This window comes from Pecten maximus, chromosome 3, assembly GCF_902652985.1.
Source record: "Pecten maximus chromosome 3, xPecMax1.1, whole genome shotgun sequence".
In the NCBI taxonomy this organism is placed as follows: Eukaryota; Metazoa; Mollusca; class Bivalvia; order Pectinida; family Pectinidae; genus Pecten; species Pecten maximus.
In genome coordinates, this window is record NC_047017.1 from 13,002,158 (window position 1) to 13,026,024 (window position 23,867).

Consider the following 23,867-nt stretch of genomic DNA (forward strand, 5'->3'; position numbering starts at 1 on the left):
GCTAAAATTCCTACCAACAATTGAGTGGTATCTCTGAGCTAAAATTCCTACCAACAATTGAGTGGTATCTCAGAGCTAAAATTCCTACCAACCACCGAGTCATATCTCAGATCTAAAATTCCTACCAACCATCGAGTCGTATCTCAGAGCTAAAATTCCTACCAACAGTTGAGTGGTATCTCAGAGCTATAATTCCTATCAACCATCGAGTCGTATCTCAGAGCTAAAATTCCTACCAACCACCGAGTGGTATCTCAGAGCTAAAATTCCTACCAACCATCGAGTGGTATCCAAGAGCTAAAATTCCTATCAACCACCGAGTGGTATCTCAGAGCTAAAATTCCTACCAACCATCGAGTCGTATCTCAGAGCTAAAATTCCTACCAACCATCGAGTCGTATCTCAGAGCTGAAATTCCTTCCAACAGTTGAGTGGTATCCTGGAGCTGAAATTCCTACCAACAGTTGAGTGGTATCTCAGAGCTGAAATTCCTACCAACAGTTGAGTGGTATATATATATCTCGGAGCTGAAATTCCTACCAACAGTTGAGTGGTATCTCGGAGCTGAAATTCCTACCAACAGTTGAGTGGTATCTCAGAGCTGAAATTCCTACCAACCATCGAGTGGTATCTCAGAGCTGAAATTCCTACCAACAGTTGAGTGGTATCTCAGAGCTGAAATTCCTACCAACCATCGAGTCGTATCTCAGAGCTAAAATTCCTACCAACAGTTGAGTGGTATCTCAGAGCTGAAATTCCTACCAACCATCGAGTGGTATCTCAGAGCTGAAATTCCTACCAACAGTTGAGTGGTATCTCAGAGCTGAAATTCCTACCAACCACCGAGTGGTATCTCAGAGCTGAAATTCCTACCAACAGTTGAGTGGTATCTCGGAGCTGAAATTCCTACCGACAGTTGAGTGGTATCTCAGAGCTGAAATTCCTACCAACAATTGAGTGGTATCTCAGAGCTGAAATTCCCACCAACAGTTGAGTGGTATCTCGGAGCTGAAATTCCTACCAACAGTTGAGTGGTATCTCAGAGCTGAAATTCCTACCAACAGTTGAGTGGTATCTCAGAGCTGAAATTCCTACCAACAGTTGAGTGGTATCTCGGAGCTGAAATTCCTACCAACAGTTGAGTGGTATCTCAGAGCTGAAATTCCTACCAACAGTTGAGTGGTATCTCAGAGCTGAAATTCCTACCAACAGTTGAGTCGTATCTCAGAGCTGAAATTCCTACCAACCATCGAGTGGTATCTCAGAGCTTAAATTCCTACCAACAGTTGAGTGGTATCTCAGAGCTGAAATTCCTACCAACAGTTGAGTGGTATCTCAGAGCTGAAATTCCTACCAACAGTTGAGTGGTATCTCAGAGCTGAAATTCCTACCAACCGTCGAGTCGTATCTCAGAGCTGAAATTCCTACCAACCATCGAGTGGTATCTCAGAGCTTAAATTCCTACCAACCATCGAGTGGTATCTCAGAGCTAAAATTCCTATCAACCATCGAGTCGTATCTCAGAGCTAAAATTCCTATCAACAATTGAGTGGTATCTCAGAGCTAAAATTCCTACCAACCATCGAGTCGTATCTCAGAGCTGAAATTCCTTCCAACAGTTGAGTGGTATCCTGGAGCTGAAATTCCTACCAACAGTTGAGTGGTATCTCAGAGCTGAAATTCCTACCAACCATCGAGTCGTATCTCAGAGCTGAAATTCCTACCAACAGTTGAGTGGTATATATATATCTCGGAGCTGAAATTCCTACCAACAGTTGAGTGGTATCTCAGAGCTGAAATTCCTACCAACCATCGAGTGGTATCTCAGAGCTGAAATTCCTACCAACAGTTGAGTGGTATCTCAGAGCTGAAATTCCTACCAACCATCGAGTCGTATCTCAGAGCTAAAATTCCTACCAACAGTTGAGTGGTATATATATATCTCGGAGCTGAAATTCCTACCAACAGTTGAGTGGTATCTCAGAGCTGAAATTCCTACCAACCATCGAGTCGTATCTCAGAGCTGAAATTCCTACCAACCATCGAGTGGTATCTCAGAGCTGAAATTCCTACCAACAGTTGAGTGGTATCTCAGAGCTGAAATTCCTACCAACCATCGAGTCGTATCTCAGAGCTGAAATTCCTACCAACAGTTGAGTGGTATCTCGGAGCTGAAATTCCTACCGACAGTTGAGTGGTATCTCAGAGCTGAAATTCCTACCAACAATTGAGTGGTATCTCAGAGCTGAAATTCCTACCAACAGTTGAGTGGTATCTCGGAGCTGAAATTCCTACCAACAGTTGAGTGGTATCTCAGAGCTGAAATTCCTACCAACAGTTGAGTGGTATCTCAGAGCTGAAATTCCTACCAACCATCGAGTCGTATCTCAGAGCTGAAATTCCTACCAACCATCGAGTGGTATCTCAGAGCTTAAATTCCTACCAACAGTTGAGTGGTATCTCAGAGCTGAAATTCCTACCAACAGTTGAGTGGTATCTCAGAGCTGAAATTCCTACCAACAGTTGAGTGGTATCTCAGAGCTGAAATTCCTACCAACCATCGAGTCGTATCTCAGAGCTGAAATTCCTACCAACCATCGAGTGGTATCTCAGAGCTTAAATTCCTACCAACAGTTGAGTGGTATCTCAGAGCTTAAATTCCTACCAACAGTTGAGTGGTATCTCAGAGCTGAAATTCCTACCAACCATCGAGTCGTATCTCAGAGCTGAAATTCCTACCAACCATCGAGTGGTATCTCAGAGCTTAAATTCCTACCAACCATCGAGTGGTATCTCAGAGCTAAAATTCCTATCAACCATCGAGTCGTATCTCAGAGCTAAAATTCCTATCAACAATTGAGTGGTATCTCAGAGCTAAAATTCCTACCAACCACCGAGTCGTATCTCAGAGCTAAAATTTCTATCAACAGTTGAGTGGTATCTCAGAGCTGAAATTCCTATCAACCATTGAGTCGTATCTCAGAGCTGAAATTCCTACCAACAGTTGAGTGGTATCTCAGAGCTAAAATTCCTACCGACAGTTGAGTGGTATCTCAGAGCTGAAATTCCTACCAACAGTTAAGTGGTATCTCAGAGCAGAGCCATACTAACCGGTGTTATAGATAAAGAAGGGAATGTCAACAGATGCGAGCTAGGAGGCACACAAAAGTCAACAACTTACGTGGTTACAAAGAAATACTCCTCTTCCTCTAGAAGATGCTACTGGTTTCACGATCCAGGTACCTTTCTCTCGAAGAAAGGCGGCTAGAATAAACAAAACAAGCTTTGAATGATTGGGCACTAAAAATCTCCATTACTTTTGCATGACCAACTTTTAACATATATTTATGTAGTGTATGAGTACCTGTATGTATACTGGAGTAACGAGAAAAATCTTCAGACACTTATCACAACACATCTCTCCAAAAATGAAATTATTAATACATACTTTGTTACCCCCCTTTATTTTATCTCATTACCTATGAGAAGATACTTGTTAAAACCATCACAGAAATCATAGGACACTTACCACAACAATCTTCAGCTATTTGTATTTCTAATACTTACCACAACAATCTTAAGATATTTATATTTCTAATACTTACCACAAAAATCTTGGTATTCACTTGGCAGTATAAAACTTGATGGCAAAATATCGAAATGTTTCATTCCCTGAAAAGATCAATAAGATATTTAAGATGTTGAGTCCTATTTTAAATTTTTAACCATCTTGATGTTGATTTTGACGGAGATATATTTTCACATTTTAAACATTTACATATTTCTCTTCAAAATGAAAACATTCCTGATATGCTGAGAGTAATCTTGATAAGTAGCATACTGTGTTTTGATATTGAAGGAAACACTTGAAACACTAGATTTGTCACCAGCTGTGTTTTGATATTGAAGGAAACACCTCCCTAAATGTTACTCAATGAACGTAAATCCTCCTTGTAGGAAATCTTTGACTGTAGGTGATTTTCTCTATGCAAATTACAACTATGTACAAACAAAATGTACTTTTTTTCAGAATTTTCATAATATTTTATTATGTTAAATAATTTTACTTCATGTATGAATAAGTTTTATAATGTGAACATTATTTCCTACATATACCAGGTTTGTAAAAGCTTTTTACTTCGGTTAAGTTTTACATAATTTAATGTGAACATTATTTTCTAGATACCCGTAAAAAAGCATTTCAATTGGCTAAGATTTACAGAGTTATCTACCTTTATCTGCTGCATCCGCTGTACATTTTTGTAGAGACGATCTTTTCGTGTCAGTTCATATGAGCGAGGAAAGTGGTTGATTTTCTGAAACTCTGTAAGACTGCGTAGCGTGAAGGGCTTTAGATGACCCCCTGTCCAAATGAAGTTATAGTCAGAGCTGTTGGGGTGTACCTGAAATGACATAGGCATGAATCAAGTCATTACACAATACACAAGATGACCACCTCTGGAATGAAATTATCAAGATTAATTTTAATGCCAAACTCACCATTTTTTGTCCTTTTGGAATAGTTAGGTTGATTACGGTTAAAATTTACATTATTTTCCCTTTTTCTTTTTACTTTTCTTTCATATTTCTTACTTTTTCATACTACATTTGTAATGAAACTTTTGACCTTCGAGTTCTACAATAAAACCTCTCTATCGAGACCAACCAATACATACTAAAGTCTTATATTTTTGACATAGTAATTAGATAGCCATAAAATTGCCAACGACAATTCATAAATTATTCATGTTTAGATAAACATTGACTGCGTCTTATGGAATACAAGAAAATGCTCTCACAGCTAAATATTTAGATCACATTTAAATACAGTGTTTTATAATCTACATCAAATATCTGTGTAATTTCTGTATTCTCTTCATAAACTATGTTTAAATTTCGTACCTTAATCAATGATGGACGCACAAAAATACTTACAATGTTTGATTAGTCAGTAAACAGGTAGCATGATAGAAAGACTGCTTCACTGGTATCAAAGCATATCATTAACCAAAGACTATACACACAGACTGAATGACAAACGTATTTATCGTAACATCACTTAGAAAACTATATATCAACCTCTTTTTACTATAAATGGACGCAAAATGATCAAGCCAATGTGATGTATTGGTCGAAAAATAACAAGAATGAATATACAAGACAAATATTCAATGCTGTAATAAAGTAACAAAAGAATGAGTCGTTTTTTGAGTCTGCACTGGGGAAGGAAAGAAAAACAGGGTATCAAAGTGGTCAACAATAGGCTGAATTCTGATCTGTTAAATCCCTGATCAATAAACAAAAGATCGATAATACCAACCTTCCCTTCCAGGTAGACCAGGTAGATAATTTGTTTATTTGCTCAAATAAACAAACAATCAAACGCTTGACATCAGCAAGCTTTTCATGGCTCGCTGCACACCAGGTAAGTATGACCAAAGGTGACCGGTTGCAAGTATATATGATGTCAATTAACGTTAATTATTGGTATTTTGGACTGTCAAAAGTGGTGATAATATGGAATGGTGAACTGGTCATATTTTTGAAGCGACCAATACAAAGACATATAAAGAAAACATACGGGACTGAAAAAAGTGCCCGTAATAGCGGGGTGGTCGTAATTGTGAGGTGGTCGTCAAGGGAGGTTTTACTGTAGTAATATATGTTACATGCAATTTGTTGGTAGTAAACTATATAATTTTAACAACCCATATAAAACTAGGGAAGGAGAGGATTGCTTTAAAACTAAACTGTAGATTTTACCTACAGAAATAATGCTAATGATAAACTTGAGAACTTTATCTTTCTGAATAATCAAAATAAATATGTGAACATGATCAGAAATAAAGGTAAACTCACCTCATGGAATCCATGGAAGTTAAGGATGGTTCTCACAACTTTACATTCTGAGTTCCCAAATTTATAGGCAAGATGATATCTCTCTGAAGTCAAGATGGATAACGATTAGATGATTTATTTACAGTATCCAGGATCAGGGGACATACTAGACAGTACTTACAGAGACTGAGAGTGGATAAAATTACAGACAGACGACATACATACTGACAGTACTTACAGAGTAGATAAAATTACAATGTATTTACATCAACAATACTTGATGTAATAATAAAATGTAATTAGATGCCAGGTACATCACTACTTGTTAGTGTTAACGTTCCATTTGGACAAATTAAGACATGTACATTGTATTTACCTCCAACTGTTTTCAGGTTGCCTTTCTTGGCTAGCACCATCTCAGGATTAAAGGTGACAACAGGTGTCTTCTTTCCATAGCCTGTCCATTGGATGTTCAACATCTCCTGGTGTCTAAAATTGGAAAGAATTGAAGTTTATATATACAATGTACTTGTGCTTATCTTTCAGGTGCATAGTACATTAATGTGAAAATTATATTCACTTGTTAAAAAGAACCCCTAAAAGTTTGAAAATTAAAACATATCCTATTTTAACAACTGAAGTGGTTATTCTGTTGACAGAAGTACACATTTACTGATACATCCTCATTAAACCAGATAGAATGTTTTTGTCATTAACAAGGCGTCATAATCAACAAGATAGAATGTTTTTTGTCATTAACAAGGCCTCATAATCAACCAGATAGAATGTTTTTGTCATAATCAACCAGATAGAATGTTTTTGTCATTATCAACCAGATAGAATGTTTTTGTCATTATCAACCAGATAGAATGTTTTTGTCATTAACAAGGCCTTATAATTAACAAGATAGAATGTTTTTGTCATAATCAACCAGATAGAATGTTTTTGTCATAATCAACCAGATAGAATGTTTTTGTCATTATCAACCAGATAAAATGTTTTTGTCATTATCAACCAGATAGAATGTTTTTGTCATTAACAAGGCCTCATAATTAACAAGATAGAATGTTTTTTTGTCATTAACAAGGCCTCATAATTAACAAGATATTTATCCTATGGCCAAATATTGTACCCGGATACTAATCCTATGGCATGTTTAGTATCCGGGTACTTATCTTATGGCCTGTTTAGTATCTGGATACTAATCATATGACCTGTTTAGTATCTGGATACTAATCCTATGACCTGTTTAGTATCTGGATACTAATCCTATGACCTGTTTAGTATCTGGATACTAATCACATGGCCTGTTTAGTATCTGGGTACTTATCCTATGGCCTGTTTAGTATCCGGATACTAATCCTATGGCCTGTTTAGTATCTGGATATTTATCCTTTGGCCTGTTTAGTATCCGGGTACTTATCCTTTGGCCTGTTTAGTATCCGGGTACTTATCCTATGGCCTGTTTAGTATCCGGGTACTTATCCTATGGCCTGTTTAGTATCCGGGTACTTATCCTATGGCCTGTTTAGTATCCAGGTACTTATCCTATGGCCTGTTTAGTATCCGGGTACTAATCCTATGGCCTGTTTAGTATCTGGATACTAATCATATGGCCTGTTTAGTATCTGGGTATTTATCCTATGGCCTGTTTAGTATCCGGGTACTTATCCCATGGCCTGTTTAGTATCCCAATACTAATCCTATGGCCCGTTTAGTATCCAGATAATAATCCTATGGCCTGTTTAGTATCCGGGTACTTATACTATGGCATGTTTAGTATCCGGGTACTTATCCCATGGCCTGTTTAGTATCTGGATACTAATCATATGACCTGTTTAGTATCCAGGTACTTATCCTATGGGGGATACAAATCCCACATGACACCTATCTGTACCACTTTGACCGAGATGTCCTGGCATATACTATATCTGTACCACTCTGATGGATGATAGCAATCTAGGTTTGATTGACTACCATTCAAGGGTAGCTCCCCTAAAGGAACAGCCTCCCATTAGTCAAAATTCCCCTCTGAATCTATAAAAGTCCCATTTTGGAGCAAAAAATAACTCTTTTTTTAAACAAAATTTTCCCCTTTATGATTTTCTTACTGCCAATTTTGATGGTTGTAGATACTTAATTTTTTACAATACATGTAGCTATAGTTTATAATATCTGTATACATGTATTTCAATTCAATTATCAAAAATCAAAAATTTTGCTTAAAAATCATGTTAACTGGAATTTACTGTTAGTACTTTTTTTTAAACAAAATAAATATTTGTGAATATATTACTGCATATCACTTACAAATTGGAATAAAAGTATAGAAAAACTGGTAAAAAAGTACCATCATTATATGGAATATGTATTACATGGAGAGGAATTGTTGTCTATATGTGGATGAAACTGAAACAACACTGTCAGCTACACACTAGGAAAGTTGTGATGTTAAGATTTTGTAAAGGATCAATGATACTGAGTTCCGTGACCAGACAATTTATATGTAGTGCTCATAAGGTCAGATATAAGGCAACAGCTATATATGTTATTTTTAACTTTACAACATTTTTTTTGTATCTTAAATTTATTGCTTTTATAAAGATATTACCTGATACATACCATATTTAACCTGTTATTAAGCCCAAGGGGCTAACACATGAATGTTGACTCAAAGAAAGGGAGTAAGCTACAGGACAATGAAATAAGTTTCCTTAACTTTAATATACATGTGTGGACTTATTGTCAGACATGCAGGAGCTTAACAATGAATAAATATGGTGATAGATATAATTAAGATTAGGCATGTGAAAATGATTTGAGATGAACAATTCAATTTTGCTCATGGAACAAAGATCTGATCTAAAATTTGACCCAGTAAGTTTAAATGTATTATTTCATGTCAAGAAAGTGAAATATTGTGTATTATTATACAAAATAAACCGAGTGTTCTTAAACTAGCAAACATGCTACAGAAATACCAAACAATGGAAAATGGTATAGTAGCTACAGCTAGTCTAAATATAGGTCTGCATCACAACAGTATGGGACATTAATATTGTGAAAGAAAGTGGTATACATTGGGTATCTTGAGTCACTCAGAAACAATTCAATCAGAAGACAGATATTGTGTGTCTGAATACAGGTTAATAGTACTAATACATTTAGTATACCTTCCATATCTTAACCGACGGCGATGTCGTCTAGAAAGAAATATTTCATTAGAACACCTTTGAAAAATTAACAATTGAATTGTTGAATTCAGAAAATAATATTCTTCTGATTTAAAAGCAGATCATATTCTTATACATAAGTGAATTAGTATAGATCTAGAATGACACAAAATAATTCATTCATATTAGCATAATGATCATATTACAAAACTTTATCATCACAAGACAAGTTTGTTTTTCTTCCAAGATATCCAATTTAGCAATTTGAATAGTAAGGTGACTGAAAATACCATCCACTGACATGAACTGAATAACAACACCTAGAATTTGGTAACAGGTTGATGTAGAACAGTAATTAATCTATGCTAATTATGTAACTGCCATTTTTTGTGTCTACCACTTCGTACAGACACAGGCTAAATGAATTTTCAGTATAACGCTTATCAATTAAAAGCCCTTAAAATTTATATTTCAGCGAAATGAAACCTGCTCATACCCCATCATTGTTGTCATTTATTATATATATTATTAACAATGATAATTTTGATAATTCAGTGATCCATCTACAACTTATTTTGACTCTCTGAATAGATCTCATGTAGATTTCTCAATGACAGGGAACTCTCATGTAGATTTCTCAATAACAGGGAACTCTCATGTAGATTTCTCACTGACTGGGAACTCTCATGTAGATTTCTCACTGACTAGTACTGGAAACTCTCATGTAGATTTCTCAATGACAGGGAACTCTCATGTAGATTTCTCACTGACTAGTACTGGGAACTCTCATGTAGATTTCTCAATGACAGGGAACTCTCATGTAGATTTCTTACTGACTGGGAACTCTCATGTAGATTTCTCACTGACTAGTACTGGGAACTCTCATGTAGATTTCTCAATGACAGGGAACTCTCATGTAGATTTCTTACTGACTGGGAACTCTCATGTAGATTTCTCACTGACTGGGAACTCTCATGTAGATTTCTCACTGACTGGGAACTATCATGTAGATTTCTCACCGACAGGGAACTCTCATGTAGATTTCTCAATGACAGGGAACTCTCATGTAGATTTCTTACTGACTGGGAACTCTCATGTAGATTTCTCACTGACTGGGAACTCTCATGTAGATTTCTTACTGACAGGGAACTCTCATGTAGATTTCTCACTGACTAGTACTGAAAACTCTCATGTAGATTTCTCACTGACAGGGAACTCTTATGTAGATTTCTCACTGACAGGGAACTCTCATGTAGATTTCTCACTGACAGGGAACTCTCATGTAGATTTCTCACTGACAGGGAAATCTCATGTAGATTTCTCACAGATAATTTGATATGTCACAAGCCTTTAAGCAAGTGGCCTATCAAATCATTGAAAAAGTTTGTCACCAGTAAAAAATCTGTTGATAACAAAACTTTAAAATTATTTTCTGCATCAGACAGTATTTGTTTTCCTGACATGTAATTATCATAAAACATCATAATAGTAATAATTGTGACATCATATATAACTGATGATGTCATAATAGTGTTACAACACATGGTGTTACAATAATTATGACATATCTGTATTTCATTGTATTACATAGAACAGATCAGTTAATAGTAAGATAACTAAGGCATTGGTCCAGTTTAACAATCAAAATTTGTTATCAAATTCATATGACCAAAAACAGTTGGTCATCTTACATGTATATTCTTAAAATGTTCAATTTGCAAAAGTAACACAAGTAAACTTACTCCTCTTCATCAGTTTCATAATCAGAATCTCTTTCACTCCTCTCTTCTCCATCACTTGCTTCTGAGGGAGTCATTGAGCCTCCCCCATCTGGCTCCGGCGGCTTTCCAGGCATTGTTTTTGTTTCACTTTCTGATAAATTTAATATTGTACTGTGCACTAATGCACATTGGAGTCTGCAGGATGAAGACTATGCTGGCCATCTAGAGTACCCTAAGTTAGGTACTTTACTAAATATACTGTAATATTTCTGTATGTATCTCCATTACAGCTTCACATTTTCTCCAGTGGACTTTCAACTGAAAACACAAAACTGTAGCACATGAATATAAGTAATGTTCAAGAGAGTTGAAGTGTAGGGATATACAACATATATTATTAAAGACTATATTAAATAGCATAAATAGTCAAACACACAATTTCTAATGTTTCCAGTTTTTGTGCTATCCCTATTCTTACTAACTACTAGTATTAGTATGTATACTGTACTTACTACTAGTAATAGTATTATAGTATGTACACTGTATGTATTTTCATCAGTTTTATTTTGTAATTTCATGTTTTAATAACTTTATTTATCTTTTTAACAATAACTGATGCTTCCTAATTTAGTGTTTACTAGTAATACAACCTTTTATTTTGATAGGCATTTAATACTTATTAAAAGAACTGGCAGATTTAGATCGATTATAAAAATTTCGGTTTTTCAAAATCTGATTGGAAGACCTGAAAAAAAGCAAAAATATGAAATTGTGCACAATAACACATTTCAATTTGCAATTTAAGAGTCAATTTCAAACATAATTGACATCTCAAACTAATATACACTGATTTTATCAAACAAAACAAACACGAAAAGAGATCCAGACCATTTTTTACGTTTTTCAGTTGTTATGTAATGTGTAATGTACTTTATTATCGCGGGGGGGGGGGGGGGGGGGTTACCGTTTGTACCAACGAAAGAGATTTATTTGTCATTCCAGTCTAGCGTATATTTTTCATTAAGTCTGTCGCAGATGTGCCCTTCAAAAATTCCATAACACCAGACATAAAACACTATCTAAAGCACAAATCCACGCATTTACTGATTTAGTTTACAGTATCCATGGTTTCGCGTCAACTTTTTCTTAACCGGAAATCAATGTAGGGTACTTCCGTTCCGCCAAAACCAAAATATACAAAATAAAGACAGCAGTTCTACATTTGATGCTATTAATGTCATGTGTTTAGGCTACTTCGTCAATCAGACGTCTTTAAACTACACATTTATGAATCGCAAACATAATGAAAATATAGGAATCTGATAAAAAAACATACAATATTCAACATAAGAAACGAGCACCGAGCACTTGCCGACTCCCAACTTTGGTGTCAATGAAAAACTTAAATCTTTGTCTCTAATCACTCTAAATGCAATGGAAACTAAATCTTAAATATAGTATTTACTCAACGGTTCTGAATCATACCTCTTTCAGTAATTCCCCAATCTAATATCTCCTCCGTTATATTTTCAGGTCAGCGAGTTAAGACAGGCGCTGGAAGTAAACTATGGAACTCTGGGTAATGAGAACCGGACATGCCTAAAGAAAAAAACGTACATGATGACTATTCCGGAATATTGGAAATATTATGACGTTGTAGGAGATTGACATCCTGATATCAGATGTGTACCAATTGAACCACATATTCACCTCTATAAGCAAACTGCGATGAAATGGCGATAATATGACCCCTCTTTTTTTTTTTAGAAATACGTTTAAAAAAACTATTTTAATATTATATTCTATACAACAATTTAAACACTGATTGATGATATACACAGATAGCAAATGACTCAAATATGTGTACAGCAATGCAAAAATAGTCTATTTATTTGATAATTCATACATCTTTTTTGAGCAAAAAAATTGAATCGAATTATTTAAGAATTATGGTAAAGAGATATCAAGTTTACATCTTGTGTATTTATCAATACAAGTATAGTCGACTCTGTTCATCCTTTTATTTGGAAGCTTTTATGAAAAATAAGAAAGGCTTTAGAGAAATGTACGACATTTTTGTTTCTAGACTCAAGTTTAATACAAAGTACAATGGTCCAATATATCAAAAAAACTAGTGAAACTGAGCTAATTTTTTTGTTTTTTTTTTTTTTTTTTTTTTACAAATAACAGTGTTTAAAGCAACAATTAAATGATGTCTTGTTGAGATGGCTTCAGTACAGGCTTATACATACAATATTGACAACAAATGACTATATTACACAATATTGGCAACAAATGACTATATTACTAAAATAGATATATTTGGTGATCGTTCTTGAACCTTTTGAAGAAGAAGTTGAAATACTTTTATGTTTGTGAACACGTTAAGAGGCTGTGGATATTACTTGAAATTCGGATATTAAAAAAACTCCATACATGTTTATCTAAATCTGTCAAAAAAGCACATATTGTTTGGAAAATTGTATTTAATATTAATTCAAAATAATATTGGCTGCGGTTCTTATATGATATATTGCACAAGAGGAATTAAAACTCTATCAATATTGGATTTGTAGTGGAGTTTTTTTAATCATTATTTTTTTTAAAAACGATTTCATTATAGTGTAAAATTAAGGTTTATCTTCATGATTTCAAAATTTGGATGTTTTTCATTTATTTTTTTAGATGTAATTAGTATACATTTTATATTAATGATTAATTCTACATTAGGCCTTGATGACTGTAGATTTTTTTCTCAAGTACACTATAATTATGTACATATATTTTAATATTTATTATTTTATCAGACAAAAATGATTTTTAAATTCTATGTATTGTTACTACACTAATATCTGTTAATTTAACCATGAACTCGTTTCATAGTACATAATCAAGAATCAAGAATCAGAAGTTTCGTTTATTCTCATTTATGTTCTGTAAGAGACATATACTATCTACACAACAAGTTATTACATGTACCTGTATGTATAATTGGTACTCTCAGGACATGCCTGTTGTCATGGCCACCTGGGCCGCAAGGCCAAACCCCACCTCACCACCACCTTATGGACCTCCATAACACCTTATCTTGCGAATCATCAAAAAATAATTAATTTTTATATACATTTTTCTTCACCATAACGATATTCAATAAATATAGTTTATATGCTGATTTTCTTTAATTACAAGAAGAGGTAAAACCCCCATTAGTTACACATTTTAAGGTAAAGAACAATTAATCATTTTCTTAATGCAATAGGGAAACACTTAAATGCTGATCAAAATTTATCCCATAATTTTGTTTTTAAACAATATTGAAAAAAAAACTTGTTGGTGTAGAAACTGTAAAAATAAACTTTGGCTTAAGGTCCACATGATCCACATGTGTATATGATATATTTGTTAGCAGGTAACTTTATAGAAGAAAATTACGAAATTACAAATACAAGTGTTGTATAATTCAAGTGTTGTACGACAAGTACAGCTCCAGATACATGAACATGTATACGTGTTATATAAGCTTAAAACTGTTGCCCTCCCTCTCCCCAAGTTTGCCAGTATTTCATAACAAAAATGACATTAATTGTTCCCTCAAGCTATTATCTCATTCTGTGTTACCTGTAACTGATACATGTACCTGGAATCAGATCCAATATGTACCTGCACACGGGTACATGTACTGTTATGATCACTTAATTACCAGTACATTCAAAGGATCTCTTTCTTTACATGCTAGATCAATGTTTAATTAATTTCTTTATGTGTTCAGGTTTCTGACTTTAAACATTGGATGTATACACATAGAATGTACAACATATATTATGGGCTGAATTAAGTTTTAATAAGCATAATATTACATCAAAAATGAAATTATGAATATGCTGCTTAATTTAATCTGAAATTAAACTACAATATAAATCAAATGTATCAAAATGAAAATGTTCAAGTAACGATAATTGTTTTCAAATGTTTTATTATATACTTTCATGTGATGAAAACAAAATTACTAGAATTAAACACGTGAGATATATAACTGATCAATCAATACAAAATATAAAGTACCAAAAGATAAATGAAACTTGGTTTGAACAATTTAACTTAGTTAAATGATTTATAAAGTAAATCATTAACAAGAATAGAAAGGTTGAAATATAACATCAAACTAAACTTCAAAAACCTTTTTAATAACTCTTGAATATAACTGCTAGATAGCCTTATATATACAGTAAAGGTAAAAAAAATCACAGGTAGCCTTGGGTACTGCCCATTACATGTATGGGGATTTTGCTGTTCATCACCTCTTAGGGTGTAGTGCACTACTAGTTTACCTGTAGTTTTAAATGTAGTGCACTACTAGTTTAAACGTAGTGCACTACTAGTTTAAACGTAGTGCACTAGGTGTAAAGGTTAGCTTACACTCAACTGTAGGTATGATTTACATAACCTTATTATACTTACAGTGTGTTAAAGGGGAACAACTCCTGTTTCAAAGTGTAAAGAGAAAACTTGAGGACTATTACAACATGAAAACATATACATCAAAAATAAATATAAGTACACTCTATTCATTCGTAAATGGAGGCCTTTTCAAAATAATTTTGATCAATAGACAGAAAAGTGTCTATAGGTCTCTGCTAACAATGTGTATCTTTATTTTCTCTCTCTATACAATATATGTTAATAGTTCAAGCTTGAAAAAAAACTATATATAGATAAAGCAACACTTAATTTAACAACATCTTTATTCAGAGAAAAATGAATATGAATAAATCCTAAACATCAACATAAGTTTTAAACGGAAATTGTTCTTATTTTCAAAATGTTGTGTTGATAGGAATATCATTGTATCATGTAAAAAGACTTAAATACAAAATGCTTTTGTACATATATGTCTGTGTTACATTCATAACGAACTATGATATTTTATACTTATGTTGTATTTGTTATCCATTCTGTAAGTGGACCCCCGGGTCTGTTGAATTGGAAATAAATAAATAAATAAATAAATAAATAAATCATCAGCCCGCACCTAGGCACCTTCCTCAATCTGTATGGCGTGGGACCAACTTTGGCCGCGGAATATAGCGTTTATAAATATAGTTTGGCTGATGATTTTTATGTTGATGCTTTCCAGCTTCTTTAGTATAGTTTGAAATACACATCGCTTAATTATTTCTGTTTTATCACTAGCCCAAGTTTCCACTGGCCCCGAACCAGATTTCGACAGTTGGACAGAAAAATCACATTTAGTCAACTCCATACATGGTATTAGTGGAGTGTAACATATAATCAGAAGACTTGGAAAAGAGAGTCTGTGACAATGCGAGTTATCTCCCTTTATACATACACAAGTGTAGACAGAAAAATAAAAGTAAAAGGCATAATGGAGTGAGAAACTTATGTAAAATCAGAGATGTATTAAATATACACGTCTGTGATACGTCTATGTTTTGAATATACACCTCTCTGATAAAATCAGGGATATATATACATAATTGGTCATGTAGTAATAACGACAGTACAGACATTTTCGAGGCAATTCTGATCCTTTATCAAGGTACCATATTATATATAACTGTATACGTCTCTGATAAAATCAGTGATGTTTTATACATGTCTGATAACATCTATGCGTATACAACAATCTGAGGGACTGTTGAATGATGGCGTCGTTTCACACCTGTACAACCTGTGGAATCTCTCCTGCTGCTATCTATTATTAGATCGACTAGTTATCATCGACAGCGAACCTTTAAACATTGAGTAATCCTCCACGGCCTTTCATTCGTCAATTGCCAATTCTCATCCCTCCACTAATTGTCACAAAAGGTAAGTTAATTACTACAGAACAGGTATCTTTTTTGTAAACTTGCTCTTTGCTCGCTTCACAAATTAAAAACTGCATCACGCTGAGGAGAGCAGTATACGAGGGACCAGCGCGAACTATGTGTTTAGGTTGGTATGAATGATTAAACTAACAAGTACTACCAATTAATGAAGAGGTGTCAGTTTAGGAGGAAAGGGCACAACCTTAGGACGTCAGGTCTAGCCCTAATGAGAGGGGTCATTTCACCAAGCAACTGACGAGGAAGTTAACAAAATAACCTTATACAAACAATTTAAACAGATCGTAAAATTATTCAAATGCCTTGTTAAAATGGGCGGAGAAATTATACAGCTCCGAGCGACAAACGGCAGGTATAGCGACTAATTTCGTACAGATCCATTCTTCTGGTTTCCAACATCTGTTTATTTTCGAGAGGTTTTCAAGAGTTTTAGAGAAATGTTGAAGTGACGCTCGCGTTAATGTCATTGTTGACTGTTTAACGACCCGGTCTGCCCATATGACCGGTGTTTGCGGCTAACACAACTCAGCTGGAAGCGTTCGGTTCTAGTATGATAAGCTTGCACATAATTTATCAAGTCTAATTATTGAAACACGTTATATCAGAATCGCGCGTAAACAGACGAGTTTAGCTCTAACAGAATCCACAATTTGGTAGGTTCCTTGTTTGTATAATTTTAGATCATTTTAGATACAATGTTTTTGATAAAATTTCACATAATATTTTTCATTACTTGTTACAGTGTCCAATGAACAAGCTTGACATACTTTGGGTAAACGACGGCTTTACTGATAAATTATCAATGGAAATGTATCACGGCAGTCAAATGAATGCTTGAAACGTTTTCAAAAACAGAGTGAAACATATTTCGGAATAGAATATCTTTCAATGCAATTTGGTGTGAAATTGATTACTGTTTAATTTGGGAACTGCAAAGGTCAGGGTGTGTTTTTTTCTGACACCAATGAAAATGTTGTCGGAGAAAAACGGTGATAGGATGAGGGAGTGATGATACGAGTCATTATCACTGCTACACACGTGCATGCAGTCAATACAATGCAAGGAAAATATCTTTCTTTGAATTAAATGAAGTGTAAAAATGTTTACAAAGTATTTGCACCTATTTTCTCGAGTGACTGAGCATGTTTGGACTAAAATGAACATCATTTATAAATCTATTTTTCAAATATCTATCATTGTCATCGATTTCCTCTCATCAATTATCTGAGGCACTTTACTCGATGTGCTCGTAGCGCAAACAAAACGTTGTTCGTCACCGAATACCGATCGTTATTTTACTGAAGAAAACAATATCTCCATGAAACAGTTAACATGGTAACATTTCACGTAAACTATTAATTGGCTAAGAAACAGTTTATATGGTAACATTTCAGGTAAACTATTGATTGGCGAAGAAACAGTTTATATGGTAACATTTCACGTAAACTATTAATTGGCTAAGAAACAGTTTATATGGTAACATTTCACGTAAACTATTGATTGGCTAAGAAACAGTTTACATGGTAACATTTCACATAACCTATTGATTGGCGAAGAAACAGTTTGCATGGTAACATTTCACATAAACTGTTGATTGGCTAAGAAGCAGTTAGCATGGTAACATTTCACGTAAACTATTGATTGGCGAAGAAACAGCTTGCATGGTAACATTTCACATAAACTGTTGATTGGCTAAGAAACAGTTTACATGGTAACATTTCACGTAAACTATTGATTGGTGTATTGTGTGGCCTGACGTTAACAAATAAAATTACGACAATATAGCAAACGTTATTTGGCAAAAAAAAAACAAAAAAAAAAACACGCCAATTGTTGAAATTATGAAGTGAAATTTGGAAAATAGAAATATATTTTGCAAGGTAAAACTTAACTAAATCATATATTTTATTTAAATGAAGAATCTGTACGTAAGAAGAACCCTTTAAACGTAACAAACGTAAAATGAATTGAGCATAACAGTTTTATATGATAAAACATTTATTGTATATATGTAAAAAAAAGTTGAAGTTATCTATTTTAAACCAATGAAACGTAGGGAACATAATGTAAAATTCTCTGATATCAAATGAGTTCATTATTAATTTTGAAAGATTTCATATCTTGTGTTATATTTGAAATTATACTTGATCAATTCTAAATGGATTTGAATGTTAGGTTTTGCACAAAATTGGTTTATTATATAACAACCCTGTTATACACCTGTATAGTCTACCTCTCTATTGTTTTGGTATATTATTTAACAACTCTGTTATACACCTGTATAGTCTACCTCTCTATTGTTTTGGTATATTATTTAACAACTCTGTTATACACCTGTATAGTCTACCTCTCTATTGTTTTGGTATATTATTTAACAACACTGTTATACACCCGTATAGTCTACCTCTCTATTGTTTTGGTATATCATATAACAACCCTGTTTTAGACATGTTTAATCCACGCCTCTATTGTTTTGGTATATTATTTAACAACTCTGTTATACACCTGTATAGTCTACCTCTATATTGTTTTGGTACATTATTTAATAACTCTGTTATACAACTGATTTTTATTTAAACATATTTTATTTGCAAATATTCATTTTTTTAAAAATCTTATAATAGTCCGTCTTCTCATAAATGATTAAATGTACATATGACTGCAAATCAAAAAAAAAAATATAAATAAAAAAAAGATAAAAAGTCACTATGCCCGCACGCATGTCTGTGTAAAATGTATGTTCATATGCAATAGTATTATATACAAAGTATATTGTATAATTAGAATGAAATTCATTAATATTTAACATAGGGAGTTTAAGAAACGAACATGTTTTCAGTCACGACATGTTATGACAGAAATAACCAAGGTATTAGTTAGCATTAAGATAACTAGCTGACATAGTAGAACACATACCGCGTTCCACACATAGGGACTCTCTACACTAGTAGCAGCCCACCATGTAATGTCTATTCTTTCTTTAGTTATGAAAAACACCACTGTTCCTGATTCTGTTATTCCGAGCGTTGGACTCCCTGCTTTTACGGAGGCAGTCCACGGTGTCAACCTAGTACAACAATGCCAAGAATAAATGACTGATTTGATACAAAACATATTAGATAAAACGTTTAGTATGGCTAATAAAGTCTTGGACAGTTTTCGTTATAAGAAAGTGCTTCAGAGCCAAACAATAGCAAATCTGCAGATAATTCAGTTGAATTTAAAACATTCGGTACAAGTTTGTTTCAAGGCATTTCTAGAAACATCAGATAATTGTTTTGGTATATAATTTAACAACCTGGTATATACCTGTACATTCTGCGCCTCTGTTGTTCAGTATAGTTCATATCTTTATTATCTTTTAATCAATTATTTATATGCTGTGTGTATTCTCAATGTATATTCCTTTGGTTAACTACATTATCTTTGTTACAACATGTACAGGCGTCTGCATCTGGTAAGTATTTATAGACAAATTGGTTAGTCTCTACTCTACAAGGTGAAATACTCGAATATCGGACGTTGTATCGACTGTGGAACGGAAGTAGGGTATCTATCTTAGAGCTGTTTTAAAGGGACAGTCTGATTGGTCGACATTTATTGTCGGTATTGTTTTCAGAACTGTCGACCAATCAGATTGCCTGTTGCAAAACTGGTCTAAATAGATAGCCTACTTCCGTTCCACAATCGATACATCGTCTGCTAGCCCGACTCTTTTGGTCCATTATCCCAGTTTTAAATAATTGTGACACGACAAAAGAATAACATTCGTTGATATTCTTAACCAAGGTATGTTACTGAAGTAATATAACGCGTGTAGTTAGTGTTAAAACTAACAGAGGAACACGGTATCTACTGCCGGTATTCTTGTCGTTCGATACTTACCTATCCTACAGTGTAGCGTCATTTCCTACAGTATTTATCTAACAAAATCAAATTATAGCAATAACAAATAGATGCAGTTTATTAAAAACAAAAAACAAAACAAAAACAAAACTGCACCATACAGTTGTTCTGGGTTCCTCGGGATTTTAGGGGACATAGTCGCGAGAAACAATGTTTAAGAAAATTTAAATCGACACGAACATTATACTAAAATTTGGAATGGGATGTACTTATCTCATGATTTAACTTAGTTTATATTTTATATTTATGGACCGATTCTAAAGTATTCTAAAAAATAAGTAAGTTGCATTCAGAATTGAATTAGATAACATTGAACAAAAGCTATGAAACAGTGGCCGACATACACATGTAAGAGGAAATGAAGCCTTACACAATCCTAATGATAAGTGTAGGTTCACTTGAATCGAAAGCGAATCCTGCACCACTTGTGGAAGAAGTTCTTATGGAATAGAGATGGCTTTTTACCACTTGTTGATATCCTGGTTGTTTACAAGTGTAGTATGTAACTGTTTACATAGGTCACCATACCTGTATAGCATAACGTATTTCGTAATGACGGAATTCAACCTATGTCCACTGTTCATTGCAGACCACTAACACTGGTGTGGAAACTTAATGTATAATATATTTAGTTGCATGATAAAATGTCTGAAATTAAGGGCATGCGTTATTGCTTATTTTAAAGTTTTATATTTAATGTTCGACCAATATGTTATAATTAATGTTCGACCAATATGTTATAATTAATGTTCGACCAATATGTTATATTTAATGTTCGACCAATATGTTATAATTAATATTCGACCAATATGTTATAATTAATGTTCGACCAATATGTTATATTTAATGTTCGACCAATATGTTATAATTAATGTTCGACCAATATGCTATAATTAATTTTCGACCAATATGTTATAATTAATGTTCGACCAATATGTTATAATTAATGTTGATTATATTCATTGTCTTTTGTACAATCATTTAAACAAATGCATGTTTATTCGGAATACAAGTTTAATTGTTACTTTTTTATTTTAAGTTCGTATATTAGGTTCTGTTCCTCAGATCTGTATTCTCGTATTTTACTGATATTATAGTGCACTTCTACTATCTCGATAGTGTGATTTATTTCTATAGGTTAATGATGCCTATGAATTAATAATCGTTATCATCAAAGGCATCTTAAAATATGTAAGCCTTTTTATACACACATCTTTTATTTTATGTTATTCCCTGTTTTATAATTTGTATATACTCCATTCATTATTTTGATTCCATATAATCGCGGATCTATGTTCACTGTACGTTATAATTAGGAGTTAAATCCGAAAACAAGTTTTCATTGCATTCAATAGGACTAGTGCTATAAACCATGTGTTATTTTTACGTTGTTTGTCTGTTATTTTTTATGTTAAAAATAACACCTTTATAACATTTCCATTAATCATTTCTAAATATAGGATTTCTCATTTTGCTTTGATTTCATGAAAGTTTCTTTAACTTCTGGTGGAAATATTAAATGAAAGTGTTCCATATGAATAGAATCATATATTTCCTATAAACTTGTTTCAGTGATGTATTTGAAACAAACAAAAATCCATTAATATAGTGGAATATATTTGCTAGGCCGTGGTATTGTTGTCCTTTATTTGCAATGATAGCAACATTTAACATATATTATCACTGTACTGATCAAGTTAAAAAAACACCTGTCTGTATGATATGGATATGTTGATATGGAATAAAATTTGGTAGATGTCATCCAAGAAAAGTTTATTATGACACTCATATGTAACCAGTAGTTAGTAGTTAAATAGTATGATTTTTCAGGTCATTTAATTTAAGTTTATTCTAAAAGATACCAACTGAATCATTATATCATATTAGTTGAGAACACATTAAGTCTTTTAAAATAGTAATCGAATGATTTGTTTAATACCTAATGTTTAAGAGATTATTGAAAAAAAAAAATTAAAAATAAAAAAGCCTAATGAATTGTATTATTGGACAGTAGTTTGAATGTTACTGAAAGCATAGCTATGATCGTGAAATATGTCATATATGACGTTATTCTCTGCACAAGTTTAACTTCTGTAACAAATTGTCTTTACTTCAGAGTATATTTTATTGTTATAATGATTCCATGATTAATGATTTGCTGATGACCAGTGTTTACGTGAATCTTCCGACGTTTTATCTTCGATGTATACAAAACAGTAGTGTGTCACCAGAATAAAGGCGTCAAAACAAATTTTACAGGAAGCAGACATTTCCCAGTATTTCATTTCACTGATAATAACACCATCTATTTATATTAGAACGATATCAAATCGACAAAAAATATTATTCCTTCTAAAAATATCCCCGACATACTATAATGACCATACAACAATAGAAACAATCTTACACAGTTAACAATTATAATAAAACATCTACAGACAACCAATTAACTCACAATTAAGTGGAGTAAAGTCAAGCGTGCATCAAGGCACGTAAATTCTGGCCCAACAAGATATCGGTACAGTGTTAATCCGAGCCGTAGACGTGCTGACGACCCGTATGTAATAAAATACTGTGATGAGTGAAAAACGGTGTACTTTCCATCTTAAAATCGACTGTGCAAATAGTACAGTCAGCCATGATAAATTATCCATGTCATTTTAATAGAACATGTCTATGCTTTTTAACGATAAAGAAGATTTCCTTTTTCTTTCTATCTAATATTTAATCTTAAATATGATATACGTAATCCAGGACAGGTTTCCTCTCCAGTCGCCACTGAACCAACACAGACGAGGATTAAGAAGTTAAGAGCAAGTATTTAACTTGAAGTTGTGAATTTTTGAAAACTTGTTGACACTGTAAATATTGACCAGACGGATGTCGTGGACACGTTTGTTTAGTGTGACCATCAATTTAGTGCGACAGACAACAGCGGGTTAACACTTCTGTTGGAGTCGCGGAGGGATCTCGTACAGAGACATCATGAGTGTGCATCTATTATAGGTCTGATCATCACTCGACAATACCATTACTGATAACCCCTATCCTTAAGGCGTGTGCAATATGTTCTTTAATCAAATAACGCTCAACAAATATGAAATTTCTCCATAAAACTATCAGTTGTACTTCTTTGAAAGGCACCGTGATGACAAGGAGTTATCTTTGTTACGTTTTCCTGTCATTGTTTTCTATTTGTCGTTACAACATTCTTACATTGTTTTAATCCTGACGAATTAGATCACATCACACTGACTTAAGAGATCATTAATTTTCGTCTGGTAGCAACACGAGTCTCTGGGCATTACTGGATGATACGATATCTGTATAATAGTAAGATTATTTCTTTGTTATTAGATTAGTAAACAGGACGGTTTAAAGAC

The 23,867-nt window shown here is 33.6% G+C and overlaps 1 protein-coding gene across 16 annotated transcripts in view; it reads right to left on the reverse strand.

Annotated features, from left to right (window-relative positions):
• The window catches only part of LOC117323250 (tubulin polyglutamylase TTLL5-like), a 65,284-nt gene extending 52,978 nt beyond the window's left edge, over positions 1 to 12,306 (reverse strand). For 13 of the 16 annotated variants that reach the window (XR_004531694.1, XR_004531695.1, XM_033878345.1 and 10 more), the window contains exons 1-8: positions 12,218 to 12,306; positions 10,754 to 11,050; positions 9,012 to 9,041; positions 6,215 to 6,327; positions 5,860 to 5,942; positions 4,233 to 4,403; positions 3,606 to 3,672; positions 3,182 to 3,264 (exon numbers count right to left, since the gene is read on the reverse strand). Coding sequence is in view for 14 of the 16 variants with exons in the window: in XM_033878345.1 (XP_033734236.1) it covers positions 3,182 to 3,264; positions 3,606 to 3,672; positions 4,233 to 4,403; positions 5,860 to 5,942; positions 6,215 to 6,327; positions 9,012 to 9,041; positions 10,754 to 10,866 (660 nt within the window). In the remaining 2 variants the exon portion in view is untranslated. Of the gene's footprint in view, positions 1 to 3,181; positions 3,265 to 3,605; positions 3,673 to 4,232; positions 4,404 to 5,859; positions 5,943 to 6,214; positions 6,328 to 9,011; positions 9,042 to 10,753; positions 11,065 to 12,217 lie in introns of all 16 variants that reach the window. The other 3 variants (XM_033878344.1, XM_033878340.1, XM_033878335.1) reach the window with 2 other exon arrangements.
• Positions 12,307 to 23,867: the final 11,561 nt, after the last annotated feature.